At 37.3% G+C, this 20,306-nt stretch overlaps 1 protein-coding gene and 1 pseudogene across 1 annotated transcript; both read left to right on the top strand.

The window, feature by feature from the left end:
* Positions 1-761: 761 nt before the first annotated feature.
* LOC128922766 (uncharacterized) lies at positions 762-2,494 on the top strand. The gene is made up of 2 exons (XM_054234467.1): positions 762-2,294; positions 2,359-2,494. The coding sequence occupies exon 1, from the start codon at positions 1,581-1,583 to the stop codon at positions 2,088-2,090; it is 510 nt and encodes a 169-aa protein (XP_054090442.1). The 5' UTR covers positions 762-1,580; the 3' UTR covers positions 2,091-2,294; positions 2,359-2,494.
* The window catches only part of LOC105220245 (protein kinase C, brain isozyme-like), an 85,891-nt pseudogene continuing 68,010 nt past the window's right edge, over positions 2,426-20,306 (top strand).

Here is a 20,306-nt window from a genome sequence, read left to right as displayed (position 1 = left end):
TGGTTTAATGTCCAATAAAGTAAACTGAGTGCGAAACTTGGTCACAATCGCATTAATTGTTTGCTCACTTGGTCGATTATGTAGACCATAAATCGGACGTAAAGCGCGAAACACATTTCGAACCGAACACTGATTTTGGTAATAAAATTCAATGATTTGCAAGCGTTGCTCGTTAGTAAGTCTATTCATGATGAAATGTCAAAGCATACTGAGCATCTTTCTCTTTGACACCATGTCTGAAATCCCACGTGATCTGTCAAATACTAATGCATGAAAATCCTAACCTCAAAAAAATCACCCGTTAGTTCACCATAAAAGCAAAGCATTGAAGAGAAGAAAAATGCAGGCAAAAAGAAGGAGAAACAAAAAAACTAACAAACACGCACTTATAAAACCCGATCCATATTTGTATGAGCGTGCGTGTGTGCGTCAGATAACACTGATTGTTTTTTGCTTCCACAATTATGTTTTTATATTTGTGCATTGCATGTAACGGTACATCGCTAAGCATCCTTTAATTGCAACAGCTTGAGGAACCAGTCGGTCGGTCGGTCATGGCAGCCAACGAGCGTTCATGACAGACACTGGCCATCGAACCGAGTAATGGCCATCGGAAGCACTGAGGTGCTAACAACAGAGTTTGGAGTTTATGGTTGAAAAAATAGTTGAATACATGTATATGAACGCATTTCATAGATTAAGTTAGTCCAAACGTAAAAGAATCGGTCTCTAGTAACTGTAGTTTGGGATGTAGTGTGGGTCGCCTCCGAGTGGTGCATCCTGGGTAACGCTAAATGACCTGCGGCCTTCACGGCCTTACTAACCCCCTGATTTTCCAGACCATAGGCATGACACGGACAACTAGTAGAGACACCTGTTTAGATATTTCGGTTGAACCCTGGGCTGGTTGTTGGGGCATTCTGCCACCTGAGTATGATGGGGTGACACTCATCAGAAATGGCTGACGGGCTAATGTCTCAACGGCCACCGTCCCGTTAAAACCATGGCAGGCCTCGGAGTACGTCCCCCCCCGTCATCATTAAGTTGGTGTGGTAGGTGTAGGTTGAGAAGACTCCCTCTTTGCGCTGGTCGGCTCTGAACGTATTGCCCCATAAGGGCATACGTCAACCCTCGCCTTGGCCTCGCCAACGAGATAACCTTGGGACCATCTAAAGGCGACTACCTTCTCGGGGGGTGGATAGCGGCTCTGAGTGGTGACCCATATAGAATGAACACTACAAACAACAATAAACAACAAGACAGAGAAAGGACAGCGGAAGGTATAGAAGGGTCGGAATCGACTCTCAGCTCTCCACCCGCTCCGGGTGAGCGAGTAGTACCCAAGGTGACGAGATCGTCACCCTCCAAGGGCGTCAAAAAGGTCGGTGAGCCCTCTGTCCCAGGGGCAGTTACGGACAGACTGACGTTGGTAGCTGGCGGAAACCCGCCTCGTCAAGAGGCCGCGGACGGGAGCTGCGCCAACTTTCAGCGATATCGCTAAGTCGGCGGGCTTCATCGAGATCGGCGTGTTGGACCGCAGTAGGGGGGATGGTGCCATCTCCCGAGAAGAATGGAAGAGGATGGCGGCGGCCATCTCTGCCGTGTTCCTGAAGGTGATCAGGGGAAACCCTGGGCCACCTCCGGATTGCGAAAGTGCTGGTTGGCACTACGGGCTTCACAAGCTGATTAGGTGTGCGGATGAACGATCGGCAGTGCTCTATAAAGAGGCGGTCTCTCTCGTGGGGGAGGTTTGGGAAGGGGCCAGATTGGAGGCTGTAGACAAGGCAGATTTGCCACTGCGTCCTAGGGCTCGCGTCTGGCTTCCAGCTGAACCCTCCTCTGCGGGTGAAATCGAGGAGATTACAAAATATTGTAATCCCTCGCTGCCAGCACACGACTGGAAGGTGATACGGCTCGAGAAAACCGAAGAACCCTATCGGCAAGCGCTGATACTGCTTAATGCGGAGTCCATCGGTCCTCTCAAAGAGCTAAAGGGGGCCATTAGTTATGGCTTTGAGAAGGTAATCGATGAGTCCGACTTCGGTCTGGATAAGCTGTTCGTCGAAAAGCAAGAGGAATCAAAGCGTTGAACTAGCGTTACTGGAGGAGAGTCTGTAGAATGAAATTTCTCCAGATTAACCTGCAGCATGCAAAGGCGGCCTCCGCAGAGTTATTACTCCGTCTGGAACGGGACGGAGTCGACGTCGTCTTTATCCAGGAACCGTGGCTGAGCAGTAACGGTATTTCTGGTTTAAAGACGAAGAGCCACAAGCTACTTGCGGTCAGCGATTCAGGTAGAAACAGAGCCTGTTTGTTAGTGCGAAACGAACTAAATGTGTTCCTTCTGCCTAATTTCAGCAACGGAGACGTTGTCACCGCTAACTTAGAGTGCGGCGTGGAAGGGATATGGCTGATTTCGGCCTATATGTCCCACGATGACGAGGTGGATCCACCCCCCATGCTGCTGAGACAAGCGCTGTTGGAGGCGCAGCGAAAGAACGTGATTCTCATGGTTGAAGGTAAGTTTCTGGATACCGCATATGATTTAACTCAAAGTTACCTTGATGTCGTATCAAGTTGGGCTCTGGACAACGGTCTTTCTGTAAATCCTAGTAAGACTGAGCTAGTTCTTTTCACCAGGAGATACAAAATACCGGATGCGCCTCTGCCGTCGATGGGAGGAGTCTGTCTTCATCCCTCCGACAGTGTAAAATACCTAGGTGTTGTCTTGGACAGAAAGCTTTCTTGGAAAGCCAACATTGCGGAAAGAGCAAAAAAGGCATCGGTTGCCCTGTATTGCTGTAGGGGAGCCATTGGTAGTAGATGGGGCCTCTCACCAAAAGTAGTTCTTTGGCTATATGAAACCATAGTCAAGCCTATAATGTTTTGCGGGGTTCACGTATGGTGGGAGGCGCTTGAAAAGACTTCACTAGCTAAAAAGTTAGTGAGTGTGCAACGGGCGGCTCTCATAGCCATATGCGGTGCGCTTTGGCACTGAATTCCTTACTTCATATAGCACCCGTGGACATAGCCGGAAGGTGTATGGCCGCGAAAACCGCTATCAGGCTGAGGGAGGCTGGGTACTTAACAGAGTGCGCGCCTGGGCACTCTAGTATCCTCAGGCGCTTCGACTTCATTCCGAGGCTACTGGACTACCTTCTTGTCGATGAGCCCTACCGTGGCGGCGTATTCTCTGCTCTCATACCTTCAAGAGAGGGTTGGGTGGGTAGAAGTCGCTGGAGGAGAGACGCAGTAAGCTTCTTTACGGATGGCTCGAAGTTAGCGGGGAAAGTTGGAGGAGGAGTTTATGGTCCGGAACTTCTCATTAACTTCAGCTTTAGGCTTCCGGACCATTGTAGCGTGTTCCAAGCGGAAGTGGCGGCCATAAAGGTTGCAGCGGATTCACTGCTGCGGAGTGCAGCAGCTTTCAAAAAGGTAACGATCCACTCTGATAGTAAGGCGGCAATATTAGCCTTAAGCTCAATGACTGTGCGCTCCAGGCTGGTTAAGGATTGCCAGTCCTCGCTATCAGTTGCATCGGAGCACTTTGCTATCATACTAGTTTGGGTGCCTGGCCACCGCGGAGTCCTAGGAAACTGCAAGGCTGATGAACTTGCTAGGACAGGTACTTCTGTTGCACTTACAGTGGAATGGGAACAAACAGGGGCGCCGCTGTCCTCTTGCAACTTGGTTCTGGATGAATGGGTCTCAGTCCAACTGAGCAGGCGTTGGACAGTCACTAGCACCTGTTCTGTCGCAAGATCATTCTGGCCCAAAGTTAATCGCAAGAGGTCAAGGGAACTCTTTGCCCTAAACAAGATCAACCTTTCCCAAGTTATAGGTGTTCTAACTGGCCATTGTCCCATTGGGATTCACGGGGTCAAATTAAGAATTTTATCGGATGCTAGCTGCACAAGCTGCCTAGAAGAAGGTGAGGTAGAACTCCCAGCATTTCCTTTTGGAATGTCCCGCCTTTGCGAGATCTAGACAAAAAATCCTTGGATCTCACTTTTTTGGGCACCCCCGCGAACTAGGCGATACAGAAGTTAAAAACCTATGAAGATTTGTGGTAGGCTCCAAGCGCTTTGTCGATTCATAAATAAGTGAGGGGGTTGAATTTTTTATGGCATCACAAAGGACTGCTCTCGATAGTCTAAGTGGGTTTCCCCCTATAGGGAAACAGCCTTCGTACTACACCTAACTGTAGATGAAGCTCGAGGCATATTTAGTCTGGGGAAGCAAAAAAGACTTTGAGGTTCTGTTTTCGATTCCTACTTAGTCCAGTTAGTCCGGATTTTCCACCCAATCCAAAAAACTCAAATCTTTAGATCTGGGATAGGTAAATTGATTCAAATTACGAGTTACAGTTTATGATAGGTAGTTTATAATGTATGAGACATCTCTACCACTAAATCCCAGAATCAGACCCTCTGATCGACTTCGAGTTGATGCTAACTTCGTTTTAAGAAGCTAGGAGACACACAATAATTATCCCACTCGATAATAATTTCTGTAGAAAAAAACACTGATTTGAAAGACTATCGAATAATTTGATTGTATACATAATATTATAAGTAGCCCAGTAGTAGTTGGATAAATTCAAAATAAATATGAATAAATTAAAATTTTAAAGGAATTTTCTTAAGAGTGAGTTCGAGGTTTCAGCGGAAGAGGTATCTAATTATAAATGCGTCTAAAAGCTAATGGTTTTCACTCTTCCTACCTCTTAAATCTGTTAATTTGCTTTCTTTGCTATTTTCGAATGGGCTCCTCACCCTTTTTTTGTTTCACAAATACAAACAACTGCTTAACCCTTTATAACTCAACTAAGTAAAAACGGAAAAACTGTATCGTTTCTAATAGATTTCGGATAGAAATGAAATATGTACGTGTATTAGTTTATACAATTTTTTTTTATTTGGGTGAAAAACAACAAAAGAGGGTATGTGACAGATATGTCACGTTATGTAACAACGTCTCTAAGCTCATTAAATAATAACATTTGTATATCGTGAATATTTACATGTTTTTTAAGAAGTGTGAAATTCTTTGAAACAGTTGTTTTGCTTGTTGTAGCATAAAGCCACACCACATTTTTCACATACCGTTTGTGATACTCCAACACATACTGGACGCTTGCAACGAATTCGTTTTTCTGCCCATACCGGCCAGTGTCCACCTTGATCTTGCCTAATTGCCATAGGAGGAACATGTTGGGCTGGGCCCTTATGCTTTTTAGATTGTATCTCCGCTTCAATTCCTCTTCGTTTCATAGGGGACTTTGTACCCAATTTGCACAACACCGTGGAAACTTTTAAACGAAAATCAGCAGATGACAACTGATTGCCCTCTAATTTTTTTTCTTTATGAGCTCTTTTGTATAAGAGCCAAGCATTAGACATTGCAAGGTCTAAAAAGGGATAAAATAGACGAACGAGACGAACCCTTATTACTCAATGTTACAGAAATGGTACAAACCTAAACTTCACTATATATGTATTGTATTAGTGAACATTTTTCGTATTATCTTATAGAAATTAAACATAATAGTGAACTTACCTGGAGTTTTCCACTAAATATTTTATTAAAACACCAAAAATTTTCTTATTTTTATCTTTTCGGTAATTGCAAGCACGTGCATTCACTAACTTTACCACAGCGAAAAAGAAAGTACCGTTTTATAAGTGATGTCAATACATAAAAAACCAGAGAATTTTAAAATTGAAAAATACGGAGTGTGACACTGTTAATTTTCCTATGTTTTGTACCCTCTAAAAGGGTTTGTAACATATCTGTCACATGATGCTATAAAGGGTTAAGGATATTCTTGTTGCGTCTTCCTGCGCACACGCATTCGTTTCCTTAGTCGCACAACAATCTTTAGCTTTATTTGCTTTGTATTAGTATTTGCTCATGCGCCCATCTCCGTATCTCTGTGGTGTGGCTAAACGCTTTACAAGCTTCACTGCTGACCCAAATCAGTATTTCCTTTTTTCACACCCTACATTATGGTAGAGTTTAAGTAAATTTGTACGTTTGTCTGCGTACACTGAAAAAGTGTAGAAAAATATTGAGTCAAGGGGAAATTTGTAGAAAAAGCGGATAGGAAACTCAACTCAATTACAAATGAGCGACAGAGCCAACAACGCAAAGTATAAAAACTGTGCTGAAATCGTCCAACTAAAAAAGGGGGAAAAGAAATCTCTGTGTGATAGTGTTGAAGGTAAACGCAACTCAACATCCTTTTCGCAGGCTGTCAAAGGACACCGAAACCATTTCACAGTTAAACGCTGTAATTTGATGTGCACACAGTGTTAAACCAAACGAGTGTTGCCGGCAAATATTGGTCAACGGAGCAGTGAAATCAGTTAACGCACAAGCAAATATATACAGACTCGCTTACCCATCATATGTGGTAGGTGATGGGTATCTCCATCGCATATATTTATAAGTACTCATGGTCACTTTTCACAATGCCATATTATGTTCTCTGAATCTCCGTATCGTATATGTCACTTATAGTTCCTATAAAACGTTGACACTTAAAAGAGGTCAGTTGATTTGGAATGTTTTCATGTAGTATCTAGCACCTCGGATCGATTTTACTAGAATAATGTTTGCAACTCTATTGTTGGTGTTCCTCAAAACTATGTAGTGAATATATAATGCCAATGTTATTTTACCCTATGAAAGTCAAGTAGAGATTATAGGCTATTTATCTATTACAGAACCCTTCTTTTACCATTCACCTATCTGTGAATCCTCAATGTCAACTGTCTCTGTATCATTTCAAATATTTCGATCTCGATTCGATTCGACTTCAAGTATCCAAGAAGGTATTTCGATGCCAATATGATGGTACATAGTCAATATTAAATGTATGTCTGCTGGAAGTTGTCAGTTTTTTAAGAAATTCAATTATTAAGATAGAGAAGGGATAGAAAAACTTCTTTAGGGAGTCAATTTTGTGACTACAATATAAGTTCAAAGATAAGTTTTTACACCTTATGAAACCTTTTTGGACCACATAGAATTATTTCTTAAGGATGACATCTGCCTTTGTAATTTGCTTTTGATATAGTTTAGTACACATTCTTTTCTAGATCTAACTCCACATCCACAATCTGTGTATTAAAGTGCTTACCGACTAATTTGCTAATTTACACAGTCACTACTTCTGCTTCTCTTACTTATATGCTTAACAAATTTGTACTGAAATTGCTTGCGTATTCTCGTAACAGTAATCAATAGGTTATTGGTACCATTACTTTGCTTCGTTCATTGTGTGGCACTTTCTCTCTGAGCACTTTCTACATCATTTATTATGTTAACACTTACAGTTACTTCAACGTCCCGGTCAAACATCCGCAGACAAACACGTGCTACTTTACCAGAACTCACACTGACTCGACATGGATTGTTTATAGATATAAATTTACGTGACAGTAATTTTATGCTGGTATACTGCGACAATTGGCTATTACAAGACGTAGAAGAATATTCTCATATGCTATAAGCAGGGTATTCCAATAAGGAGTAGTGCATATCAAAAGCCTAGAATATGATGACACTGACTGCAATATCAAAATCATAGACTTGTCCGAATGAAAAGCCCCATGCTTAGAGCATGTGTATATGGCATATCTGTACATACCAATCTATTTCGCCCAAAACTTGTATGCTTCCGGTCTACTCCTCTTCTCCTTCCCATTCCGCTTTAATCTACTTACTCTGGCCTCTTTCACTTACTTACCCTCGTCTGCTCGTCTTTGCTTTGCTTATCTGATTATTTGACGCGTTAGCTGCGATGCTGCAATTCATAACTCAAGCTCGTTGCTTTTGTGCCAAGCCGAGCCGGGTGGCCGTCTTCTCTGTTTGCCTATTTATCTTGCTGTCATTTTGTGCTGTTTTGACTTCGTTGTATTTGATTATTCTGCTGTCAACTTAGATTTGCTGGTGATATGTAAATATTCTTGGACTCACACACACACACCAGCACAAATACAAATAATTGAGGCTTAGTTATGCTAGCTAAAGCCATGCAAGTCAGAAACCACAAATTGTACAATGCAGTTATTTCCATCGGGAAGGACCTCTTCGAGGCGTTCGATACCAAACGAGGTTTCAGACTAGGTGACTCACTATCGTGTAACTTCTTTAACCTGATGCTGGAGAAAATAATACAAGCTACAGAGCTAAATAGAGAAGGTATAATTTTCTATAAGAGTGTACAGCTGCTGGCGTACGCCGATGATATCGATATCATTGGAAACAACACCCGCGCCGTTAGTTCTGCTTTTTCCAGACTGGATAGGTAAGCTAAGCGTATGGATCTGGTGAACGAGGACAAGACGAAATATCTCCTGTCATCAAACAAACAGTCAGCGCACTCGCGTCTTGGCTCCCACGTCACTGTTGACAGCTATAACTTTGAAGTGGTAGATAATTTCGTATATCTAGGCACCAGCATCAACACCGATAATAATGTTAGCCTTGAAATCCAACGCAGAATCACTCTTGCCAACAGGTGCTACTATGGACTGAGTAGGCAATTGAAAAGTAAAGTCCTCTCTCGACGAACAAAAACTAAACTCTACAAGTCTCTCATCATTCCCGTCCTACTTTACGGTGCAGAAGCGTGGACAATGTCAACATCCGATGAGACGGCACTAGGAGTTTTCGAGAGAAAGGCTTTGCGGAAGATTTATGGTCCCTTAAACATTGGCAACGACGAATACCCCAGACGATGGAACGATGAGCTGTATGTGGTATTCGACGACATGGATATAGTCCAGCGAATAAAAAGACAGCGGCTACGCTGGCTAGGTCATGTTGTTCGAATGGACGAAAGTACACCAGCTCTGAAAGTGTTCGATGCAGTACCCGCTGGTGGAAGCCGAGGAAGAGGGAGGCCTCCACTCCGATGGAAGGACCAGGTGGAGAAGGACCTGTCTTCACTTGGTATTACCAATTGGCGCCAAAATGCCAAAAGGAGAGTTACGTGGCGCCTTGTGGACTCTGCTATAACCGCGTAAGCAGTGTCTACGCCAGTCAAGAAGAAGAGGAAGTTATTTCCATTAATGTAGGATGTGAGTTAGATTGGCTGTTTATAATTTTTGTTTATTAAGAGAACCGAAACACGGATTTAATATAAAGGATTGGGACACAGAAAACTCATTAGGTTTAGAAACGATATTAATTATCACTTAGTCGATATCTCAAAAATAACGAAGTGCTTTTAATTGGGCAAAAAGTACTTGTTTTTGTTCGATATCATAAATTTATAAAATCGAGAAAATAAAAATATAAATATTAAAATATTAATATTATTATCAAGTAAGCTTTTATTTTGTTGAATCACAAAATCATTAATCGTCCAATCAACACAGCAGACTCACATACATAGATATGTATATACATACATATGTACATAAAGTCGTCACTCACGTGCTGATGCGTTTGCCATTGAATTGCGGTATTATCCACTGACTGCTTCGCTAACAAGATGGCAATTTATTGAATCGTGGATTAGCCAAACACACTCACACACACTTAACCAAACATATATATTGACATACTTGTGGTGCTATCTATATTCAATAGTACTCTTGATATGTACATTTATATGCTTTTACAATCTCATGAGTGTGCACACTTTGCACTTTTCTCTTTGTCAGTCACACACACATACATACAAATAACCTTTCACTGTGTATCTGTATGTGTGTCACTTAAGTACTTGCCAATTTCACGTGTTCAATTACAGAGAAAAGTATGCTCTTGCCGCTTTTATACTTTATTTCATTTTCGATTTTATTTTGAACAAACATTTTTGCACAGAGACGAGCTGGACAGTATTTATAGCCGTTGATGCCAGGAAATATGTACATATGTATATGTGTATAGTATTCCAATATTTGAATAATTTTTATACGAATTTTTGTTTGTGAAAATGTACCACTTTTTGGCAGATAATCCTTTGAAAATATTTGCATATTTGCGCTTAATTTACATTTTCAATAAATTAACTTTTGTAAGGTACTTATGAATGCAAATTTTCTGCAATATATGGCTACTCAAATGTGATAAGTACTCACATTGTGCGTTTGTGATAAGTGAAATATAAATTTGGTCTTCATATGAATAATAAATATTTGCAATAACAGTTTAAATATCAAGTTATTAAAAATAAGTATGAAATATTATTTTTAGCCTTTTCACACAGCCAAAATAATTGATCAAATCGATATTAATCAGCGTTTTAATCGAGCAGAGGCCGGTTAATTCATCAATTAGCTCCTGTGTGAAAAGGCTATTAGTACACAATTTTTTTGTATTAAAATTACATATATTTTTAAAAAAGAAACCAAGGTTCAAAGCAAGGTAGTTTCAGCCATATTAGGAGCATTAAGTACACTAACTATTTTTAGTACTAAATTTTAATTGTCAAGACAAGCCTATAGTTGTACTTTGAAAATACTAAACATCTGGATAATGTACTTAAGTTTAAAATTATGAAATTTAAATAATTTGGTTACAGTTTTTATTGCTTTATATTGTACTACTAAATTTTGAAACTCAAGTATTTAGTTCATAGTAATTGAAACCAGTTTTCTAAAAGACACGATTTCTATAAAAAGAGTATCGAATAACCATTTAGTGCTAAACTCAAATATATATTATAAGCCAAACTATATATTTTCCTTACCGGTATCATATTTCTAATTGTTTTAATCGTTTATAAAAATTTTAGAAAAAAAATTCGTAATATAAAAAATGAAAACAAAAATAACATTTGATAAACAGCTAATTTTTGTACAAAATTAAGAATTAGTACTCTCTATTGATTTTCACTGATTTTCCTATTTTAATATTATTATTAAAGAGATGAAGAATGTCTACAAGTATTCAAAACATTTGGTTCTAGCTAAATTACATACAGAGGTAGTCAAAATTATTTACACATCGGACATTTTCTACAAGTTTCACACAAAAAGCTTTCGCTTGTTGTTGTCACCGGGTATCAAAATGCTATGTTGTTGTAAACCTTGATCAATTCATGAGCGAATAAAGTCGGTTTGGCAAGAATAAGTAGAAATATGGCGGAGAAATAAGCAAATGAACTGAAGACTCGCAGTAGTCAAAAGTATTTACACACAACTTGAACTCTATTAACCTGTTCTTATTTAATGATAATTTTTTTAATTTTAATGTTTAGTCTAAGTTACTATTCTAAGGCGATAAATTCATAATTGGTTACACCGCCTTTGGCATCAATAACAGCCTGCTTTTTGGTCCGAATTGATTCAACACAATTGTGCGTTAAGATAACTGTTAATTTAGATCAAATGTCGAAAATTTTGTCGTTTTCAGTTATTATATCAATTGTCCTCCTATATTTAACGAAACCCCAAATATTTTCAATAAAGTTGGTCAGGGCTGTGCGGAGGTCAACTTGATTTGCCTCATTTAAAACTTTTGTAGGTAAAGATCCTTCATAAAATGAACATTGTCCTGTTGTAAAATGTAGTCAATAGTTGGAAAAGGCCGACGGACCACTAGAATGGCATGGTCATCTGATATATCCGGATGATTTAAGGTCCCTAAATTAGTACCAAATCTTCAAAACAAAAGTAAGGAAAATTTTCCCAAAAAATCATAATGTCACTCCCGACTCTATTTAGCGTCTAAATTGCATTATTCTTCTTTTCACGCGGTAAATGCATAAAGCGTTTACTAAAGAAGCCCTGGAACTAAAATTTTGCCTTAGCTGCCCACGACAGGCTTCAGGATGCAATCTATGTCAAATAAGAGGCATATCGCTTTTTTGGTTTCGGAAATAAACCGTTTTCATGGTTTCGGAAGTGGTCAACTTTATGCACAACGTAGGTATTTATGTTACTATTTTTAAATGGCCTTAACAGTGTAGCATCATGAACTGTTCATGCAATATGCTGATTCGATGCTGCTGCAATATTAACAGGACTAATTGTGGAATTTTGTATGACAGTTCCTACTAATCTTCTGCATTATCTTTGAGTTATCACAGGTTTCCGCCCAGTTATCTTTAAATTGTGATGTATGTGATTGATCTTTAAATTGCCCTTGTAATATTTCGTGTCCTTCTTTTTAATAACATTATAAACAGTATTCCTTTAAATTCTATAAAGTTTTACTAACTCCGAAGCCGAAACCCGAGTCTTAAACTTAGTAACAGTCTCCAATCTAGTTATAATCGATAATTCCTTTGTTTTCGACATTTTATTTACCAATTTTTATATTTTAAGACTGAGTTAGGTGGTTATGAATGCAATAGAATCCAATTACTACTCTTGCTTAAACCAAATCCAAGAATAAAGGCTAAATCGCGATGTGTAAATACTTTTGACGCAAAAAAAAATGTGTGTGTATTTATGTATGTGTATTTTGACTACTAAGAGTCATCGTTTAATTTGCCCATTTCTCTGTTATATGTCCAGCTATTCTCACCAAACTAACTTCTTCCGCTTAGGAATAGATGAAGGTTTCCAACAACATAGCATTTTGTTACCCAGCGACAACAACAACAACAAGCGAAAGCTTTTTGTGTGAAATTTGTAGAAAAACGTCCGATGTCTAAATAATTTTGACTACCTCTGTATATACGAAACACTCAGCAACACACACTTAATATTTACACTGGTATAAATCTATATATTCGTAAGTAAAAGCATTTATTTACTCTCTCTCTCTCACACTATTTCAACCTCCACTGACTAGCCAAATGTCTGAGCCAAGTTTCCGCCTACACGCCTACACAGTCAGGCGTCTAACTATAGACTACACTTCATTTTATTCGCATGATAACACTCTTCACCAGCACTTGCATACCACACAGCTGTGTGACATCACATCATTTCTTTCTGCTATTCATTGTTTAGCTCATTGAATTCATCAATTGTGTGTTTCTTTCTTGTATTATCTGCTACAATGACTTCCACTGCACACGGTTCTCCTTCTGGTATACCCATGTTCTTGCCACCCACACACGCACCATTGAATTATAATTAGGAAAAGTAGTTTATGAGCTTCTTGTATGAGAAAATAGAGTTAGTTTTGCCACCAACTACCATCCTTCACAACGGCTACCCACTCAAATACGCTCATCATGTTGTTGAAGCTGGTGGTGGTCAGTGGCTTTAAGTTGCACAAATTAAGCGCTTTTCTGCAGTTATGCGAGACATTAGCATAATTCTAGTAGAAATAATTGAAATATTGAAATTCTCAACAAATTCCTTAAGAAATACTCATTCAAATTGTTAAACTTTTCATTAACATAAATAACTAGTACATTAAGCACTGCTAAAGTGAAAATTCACCAACTCAGCAGAGGTATAATTAAATTAGGCAGAGTAAAATATACAATACAACTAACTCAGAAATATATCTAACCTTACTTACAAACTACAAGGCACTAGAGTAACTGCATAAATAAATAAAATACATAATAAATAAACATCAACAGATAGCACGAGCCTAATAAATGCTATTGTCCAGCAGTTCAGAAAATGTATGTACATAGCAAACATTTGGGCGCATCATTTATTGCAGAGTACATTTGTCGCCAGAACCAACGTGAATAATTTTAAATATTCATTCACTATAAGAGTGTAACAAATTGGAAATGATGAGGTGAAAAATGTTTAAGAGGCCAGTGAGAAGGGGTGGAGTTCATAAAATTGTTACACTGGAAAAAATGTCTGAGATATTTTAATCTAATTTTTTTTGCTTTAAAATATACAAAGATTGGTAGTAGGTCACACTTAAAGTTTTACTTTGTTAAAGTATGTGAATTTAGCAATTACCAGCGTACATGTATACATATATACATTGCTCACGCCAGCAATCAGTCGACCAGCCAACTTTGCGTGCGAGTAACCAGCAAGTAATTTATAAATTTTTTGCCTGCCAAAGAAAATAACAATTAAAATAATCGTTGGTAAACATATTTTTTTGCCGCTTGTGCATATATGTATGTTGATGTGTGAATGGCTGTGACTCTGTGGTTCGTGGAAAATCGCTTTTCATATCATTAATTAACCGCAATTTTACATAATTTATTAAGAGAATACGGAAGTGCATTTTCTGCTAGACAGAAGAGACTATAGTGCAGGGAAAAAGGTGATAAGGAAGCAGAAAATACTTGAAGAATATATGGATTTTAAGCATCAATGTAGTAGTGCCGCCAACGCCTGAAAGTAGGCAATAGTTTTATTAAAAGGTTGCTCTATGCATAAAGAGATTATAATCCTGTCATTAAAAACGAGCACCCTCCTCTCACATTAGTCCCTTTAATGTTGTTTTAAAATTTCATATCCTAAAAAAACTTTTGACAATTATTAGTTTTTATTAAAATGCAGATTATTAATTTTCGTACATGTATAATAAAAATATTTAATCTATTTTCTTCTCTTTCTAGGTAAGTGAGAGGATGTCTATCCGTAAAATACAATTATTCAAGTCAGAACTGTATGTACTGCCGCGTAGTTGATTCATATTTATAAATGTATGGAGTACGGCTCGATTTTAAGCATTTACTTGTAATACATTTATCGGTAAGTGTATACTCAATACCAAGCATATACCTTCTATGTATGTAAATTAATACATAGAAGGTATTTAAAAATGAAATTTAAAATGGAAATATTGTTAAATATATTCTTCTTCAGTGTTTCGTTTCCTTTAGAAAGGTTAACGAGTCATTCATAGACTCAATAGATTATTTAATGATCATACTTGAAACTTGCATTGTGAACTCTTTTGGTTGCATTCACATTATATAATACTTTTATTCTTAAACTGTTTGTTTTTCACAATGAGGTTCTTTAAGTGTTAATCGGCATAGAAAAATGGACCCCTCATAGGGTCAATACAATGAAAACATGATGGGAGACTACATATATTTGGGGTTTATTAAGAGATAGTACCTATGAACATAAAAAAAGTAAAAATGTGCACTTTTAAGTTACTTTTTACTTTTCTGTAAGTTATTTTGATAGTAAAACTTAATTAAAATGTTTCTTTAAGTGATTTCATCTTCAATTAAAAATTAAAACCACCTATTTTAACAAGTAATGAAGGGCTAAGTTCGGGTGTAACCGAACATTTTGTACTCTCGCAATTTATTTAACTTTATTAATATTATATAATACACAATTTGACCCACATATTCGTCATATATATTGTATAAAGTCCATTGAAAGTTGGAAACCATAATATTAAGTTAGAAGCACCGAGGTCCTCGTGTTCGATATATGGGGCCCTAAAAACCTATGATTTCGGCGATTTTTAGAATGGGGCTGCCACACTATAAACGTAGTATTTGTGCAAAGTTCTGCACCGATATCTTCACTAGTGCTTACTTTATATATTGTAAAGTAAACGATTCAGGTCGACTTCAAAGTTCTGGTATATAGGAAGTAGGCGTAGTTGTGAAGCGATTTGGCCTATTTTCACGACATATCATTGAGATGTAAGGAAACTATTACAAACCAAGTTTCATTGAAATCGGTAGCGTAGTTCTTGAGATATGGTTTTTGACTCATAAGTGGGCGACGCCACGCCCATTTTCCATTTTGTAAAAAAATCTGAGTGCAGCTTTCATCTGTCATTTCTTATGTAAAATTTAGTGTTTCTGACGTTTTTCGTTAGTGAGTTAACCCAGTTTTAGTAACTTTCAACCTAACCTTTGTATCGGAGGTGGGCGTGGTTATTATCCGATTTCTCATTCATTTCATTTTTGGACTGTATAAGGAAATGGCTAAAAGAAATGACTGCAGAAAGTTTGGTTTATATAGCTTAATTGGTTTGCGAGTTATATACAAAAAATCTATTTGGGGGCGGGGTCACGCCCACTTTTCAAAAACAATTACACCTAAATGTGCCCCTCCCGAATGGGATCCTATGTTCCAAATTTCATTTTCATAACTTTATTTATGGCTTAGTTATGACACTGTATAGGTTTTCGGTTTCCGACAACCTCCTCAGGGTGCCAAGGAATATGTGTTCCAAGTTTCATTAAGATATCTTAATTTTTACTCAAGTTATCGCGTGCACGGACAGGCGGACGGACAGACATCCGGATTTCAAATCAACTCGTCATCCTGATCATTTATATATGTATATATAACTCCCCATATCTAACTCTTTTATTTCTTGGTAACACAAACAACCGTTATGTGAACAAAACTATAATACTCTGTGCAACATGTTGCGAGAGTATAAATAATATCGTTAAAACGGTGTACTAAATAAAAAAGCACACTTTTTCATGGCATATATTTTTTTGTCGTCTTATTAAGACCTAAACAATGGAAATTTACTGCTTTAAAGTTATGGTCAACTTTTGTGTTGACCCGTGTTATCGGTTTAAGCTAATTCAATTTGATGTAAATGTAAAGTAAATATAATTGTTTACTCTTTACGAAAAACTATTTGGATATGATGTAGCCTTAAGCATTCTATATAGTCCGCGGTCCTTTTTTATACTCTCGCAACAGAAGTTGCTAAAGAGAGTATTATAGTTTTGTTCACATAACGGTTGTTTGTAAGTCATAAAACTAAACGAGTTAGATATAGAGTTATATATATCAAAATGATCAGGGTGACGAGACGAGTCAAAATCCGAATGTCTGTCTATCCGTCCGTCCGTCCGTGCAACGGATAACTTGAGTAAAAATTAAGATATCTTGATGAAACTTGGAACACATGTTCCTTGGGACCGTGAGAGGGTTGCTTTCGAAAATGGGAAAAATCGGACCACTGCCGCGCCCACAAAATAGCGAAAACCTAAAACACAAAAAGTGTCATAACTAAGCCATAAATAAAGCTACAGAAATAAAATTTGGTATGAAGGATCGCACTATGAAGGGGCGTATTTGGATGTAATTTTTTTGGGGAAGTGGCCGTGGCCCCGCCCCCTACTAAGTTTTTTGTACATATCTCGCAAACCAATACAGCTATATAAACCAAACTTTCTGCAGTCAGTTCTTTTATGTACCCCACCATACACCATGAAATTAGTTGAAATCGGATAATAACCACGACCACCTCCCATGCAAAGGTTAGGTTGAAAATTACTAAAAGTGAGTTAACTCAGTAACGAAAAACGCCAGAAACACTAAATTCCACTTAAGAAATGGCAGATGGAAGCTGCACTCAGAGATTTTTACAAAATAGAAAATGGGCGTGGCATCATATTTCCTATATACCAGAACTTTGAAGACGATCTGAATCGTTAACTTTACAATATATAAAGTAAGCACTATTGAAGATATCGGTGCAGAACTTTGCACAAATACTACGTTTATAGTGTAGCAGCCCCATTCTAAAAATCGCCGAAATCATAGGTTTTTAGGGCCCCATATATCGAACACGAGGACCTCGGTGCTTCTAACTTAATATTATGGTTTCCAACTTTCAATGGACTTTATACAATATATATGACGAATATGTGGGTCAAATTGTGTATTATATAATATTAATAAAGTTAAATAAATTGCGAGAGTACAAAATGTTCGGTTACACCCGAACTTAGCCCTTCATTACTTGTTAAAATAGGTGGTTTTAATTTTTAATTGAAGATGAAATCACTTAAAGAAACATTTTAATTAAGTTTTACTATCAAAATAACTTACAGAAAAGTAAAAAGTAACTTAAAAGTGCACATTTTTACTTTTTTTATGTTCATAGGTACAAATACTACGTTTATAGTGTGGCAGCCCCATTCTAAAAATCGCCGAAATCGGACCATTGGTTTTCAAGGCCCCATTAATCGAACATGAGGACCTCTTTGCTTCTAACCTAATATTAGGGTTTCCAACTTTCAATGGACTTTATACAATATATATGACGAATATGTGGGTCAAATTGTATATTATATAATATAAATAAAGTTAAATAAATAAATTGCGAGAGTTTAAAATGTTCGGTTACACCCGAACTTAGCCCTTTCTTACTTGTTAAATATATTTTTGTTCATTTTAACTTACTTAAGGATTCCTTGTTATCTATTTATAATTGTTTTTAGCTCTTTAGAGTTTATTGCCCATTCAATGATATCCAAACATGGAGTAGTGATCTGATCGGTCAGTGATCTAAATATTCATTATTACACAAATTTCCAATTATTATTAATTCCAAAGGAGCATCCATATTCGATATAAGTAGACATTTCATGCCAAATACGTACTCGACTTGCCTTTATACAACGTTACGGATAGCCAATAATTTTGTTATGAAAAGAGTACGATCTTCTAATTGATTAAGAAGAAGAAGATCGTGTACAAAATTCTCCAGCATATACAAACAGAGTCGAAACCCCCTTTTAGGTTGATTTTAATCTCATTTATTAAATAAAAGGTCAATGAATCAAAGTTTTAAAATAAACAGCAACAAAATAAGCTTTGTGTCTTAAATTTATAGGGTGACCCTTCGGGTCCGAAAGGCTTTATTCCAGCCCTAAACAGCTTAAGGCATTTGAAAAAACTTTTCTAAACTAGAAAGATCACTGAGTATCTAACCTTCTTAAGAACGTTCAGGATTGTATAAAGGCATTCTAAAATTAATTAATATATGCCATGTATTGAATTTGAATCTATGATGTACTCAGTTACGGGACAATTATTCTGATCTCTGACCTTCAAAATATTATTTAAGGTACATAATATGGAGCTGAGGATGTCTATAACATATATAAACTGGAGGTGCTTCCAATGAAAAGTTAAATTATAAAAGTCTCTTGGACAATTTACTTTTCATTGAAGTCGTTAGTTTAAAGTAAGGGATTTGATGTCTAGAATCTATGAAAAACATAGTCTCTGACTCTAACCCTAGATTAAATCAACTCTAACCAATGAGAATTTGACTTTAATAAGTAACCTTCCTGCAATTGAAATATATAATTTTAACACACTTTCCATATTTCTGTTTATGAATTCAAATAATTCCCATCAATTTATTTCGACTCAACTAAGCATTATTATTTTATGCAGTTTTCAATTCGTGCAATTTTCGTACAATCCACCAAAAGATACGCTATCGCTACCACTTTGCATACATTTTGTTTTTCAGCCAATGAAATAATGCACAGCGATAAACACATATATAAACATATAAACACACTCATACAAGCATAAATGTCGCATTACAAGTGCACATTGTTTTTAATGATTTTTCAAAAGGTGTGTATTTGAGTGAAAACACAATGAACAAACACACAAATACTTAAGTAGATGCAAATAAATAAATACACAATGCTGAGTTGCATAAGAATACCCGCGGCAAAAATCAAACTTTTCAACGGTACAATGGTGGGAAGAGTGTAGGAAAAATTTTAGAAAAAGCGTGAGAACGTGTGTGTTCAAACAACAACAATAGTGCAAATGCTATGTTAACAAGCACATATATGTATAGGCTTGAGTGTGTGTGCACTTGCACGTGCGTAACGTTGCACTTGTCCAACTGTCAGCAAAAAAGCTCCAAAGAAAATGAAAATAAACAAATATTAACAAAGCTGTTAGAATACACATATGCAAAGTAAATAATAAAACAATAGGAACTGTATTGAACTTTTTTAACCTTAGAACCGTGAGTTGGGCACTCAGTGCCCAATCTCATTTTTGATATTGAATTTCTGGGGATAGGGCAGTCCAATTTAGCCAAATTTTAGCATAGTGACAAACTATAATATTAGTTATAAGTTGACAAAATTTTAAGTACATAGCTTTTATAATAAGGAAGTAACGGCATTTTATATGGTCAGTACGCTATACGTGACTTGGGGCACTCAGTGCCCATAGAATTTCTTCATATATTTTGTATGAAGAGGCGTAATTTTCTAACGATTTTGGTGATTGTTGTGCATTTCGCGTAAAATTTTCGAGTAAACAGTTTATTTTTAGTTGTGACAGACTACGATACGACAAATTGTCGCCTATTCGTCATGCTTGGACATTATTCGTGGCGAATTTGCCGATACCATTCGTCCAAAGTAAATAATTAACAGTTGATGAGCAGTTGCTTTTAACAAGAAACCGATGCAGTTTCCGCCAATACATTCCCTCTAAGCCTACAAAATATGGCATAAAAATATTTTGGCTTGTTGGCGCAAAAACCAACCATTACAAAGCATTAGCCAATGGGTTCGGGTGATCACGGAGTTTAGATAAATATTTCAATCTGCTGTCCTCTACTTCTTTCTTTACCATATGGATACCAAGATCTTTATGGATATTTTCATTGCACATGTACCATGGTGAGCACGTGAT

Source organism: Zeugodacus cucurbitae, chromosome 6 (genome assembly GCF_028554725.1).
Source record: "Zeugodacus cucurbitae isolate PBARC_wt_2022May chromosome 6, idZeuCucr1.2, whole genome shotgun sequence".
Lineage (NCBI taxonomy): Eukaryota > Metazoa > Arthropoda > Insecta > Diptera > Tephritidae > Zeugodacus > Zeugodacus cucurbitae.
Note: the sequence above shows the minus strand (reverse complement) of the source record. Positions and strands in the feature narration are given on the sequence as shown.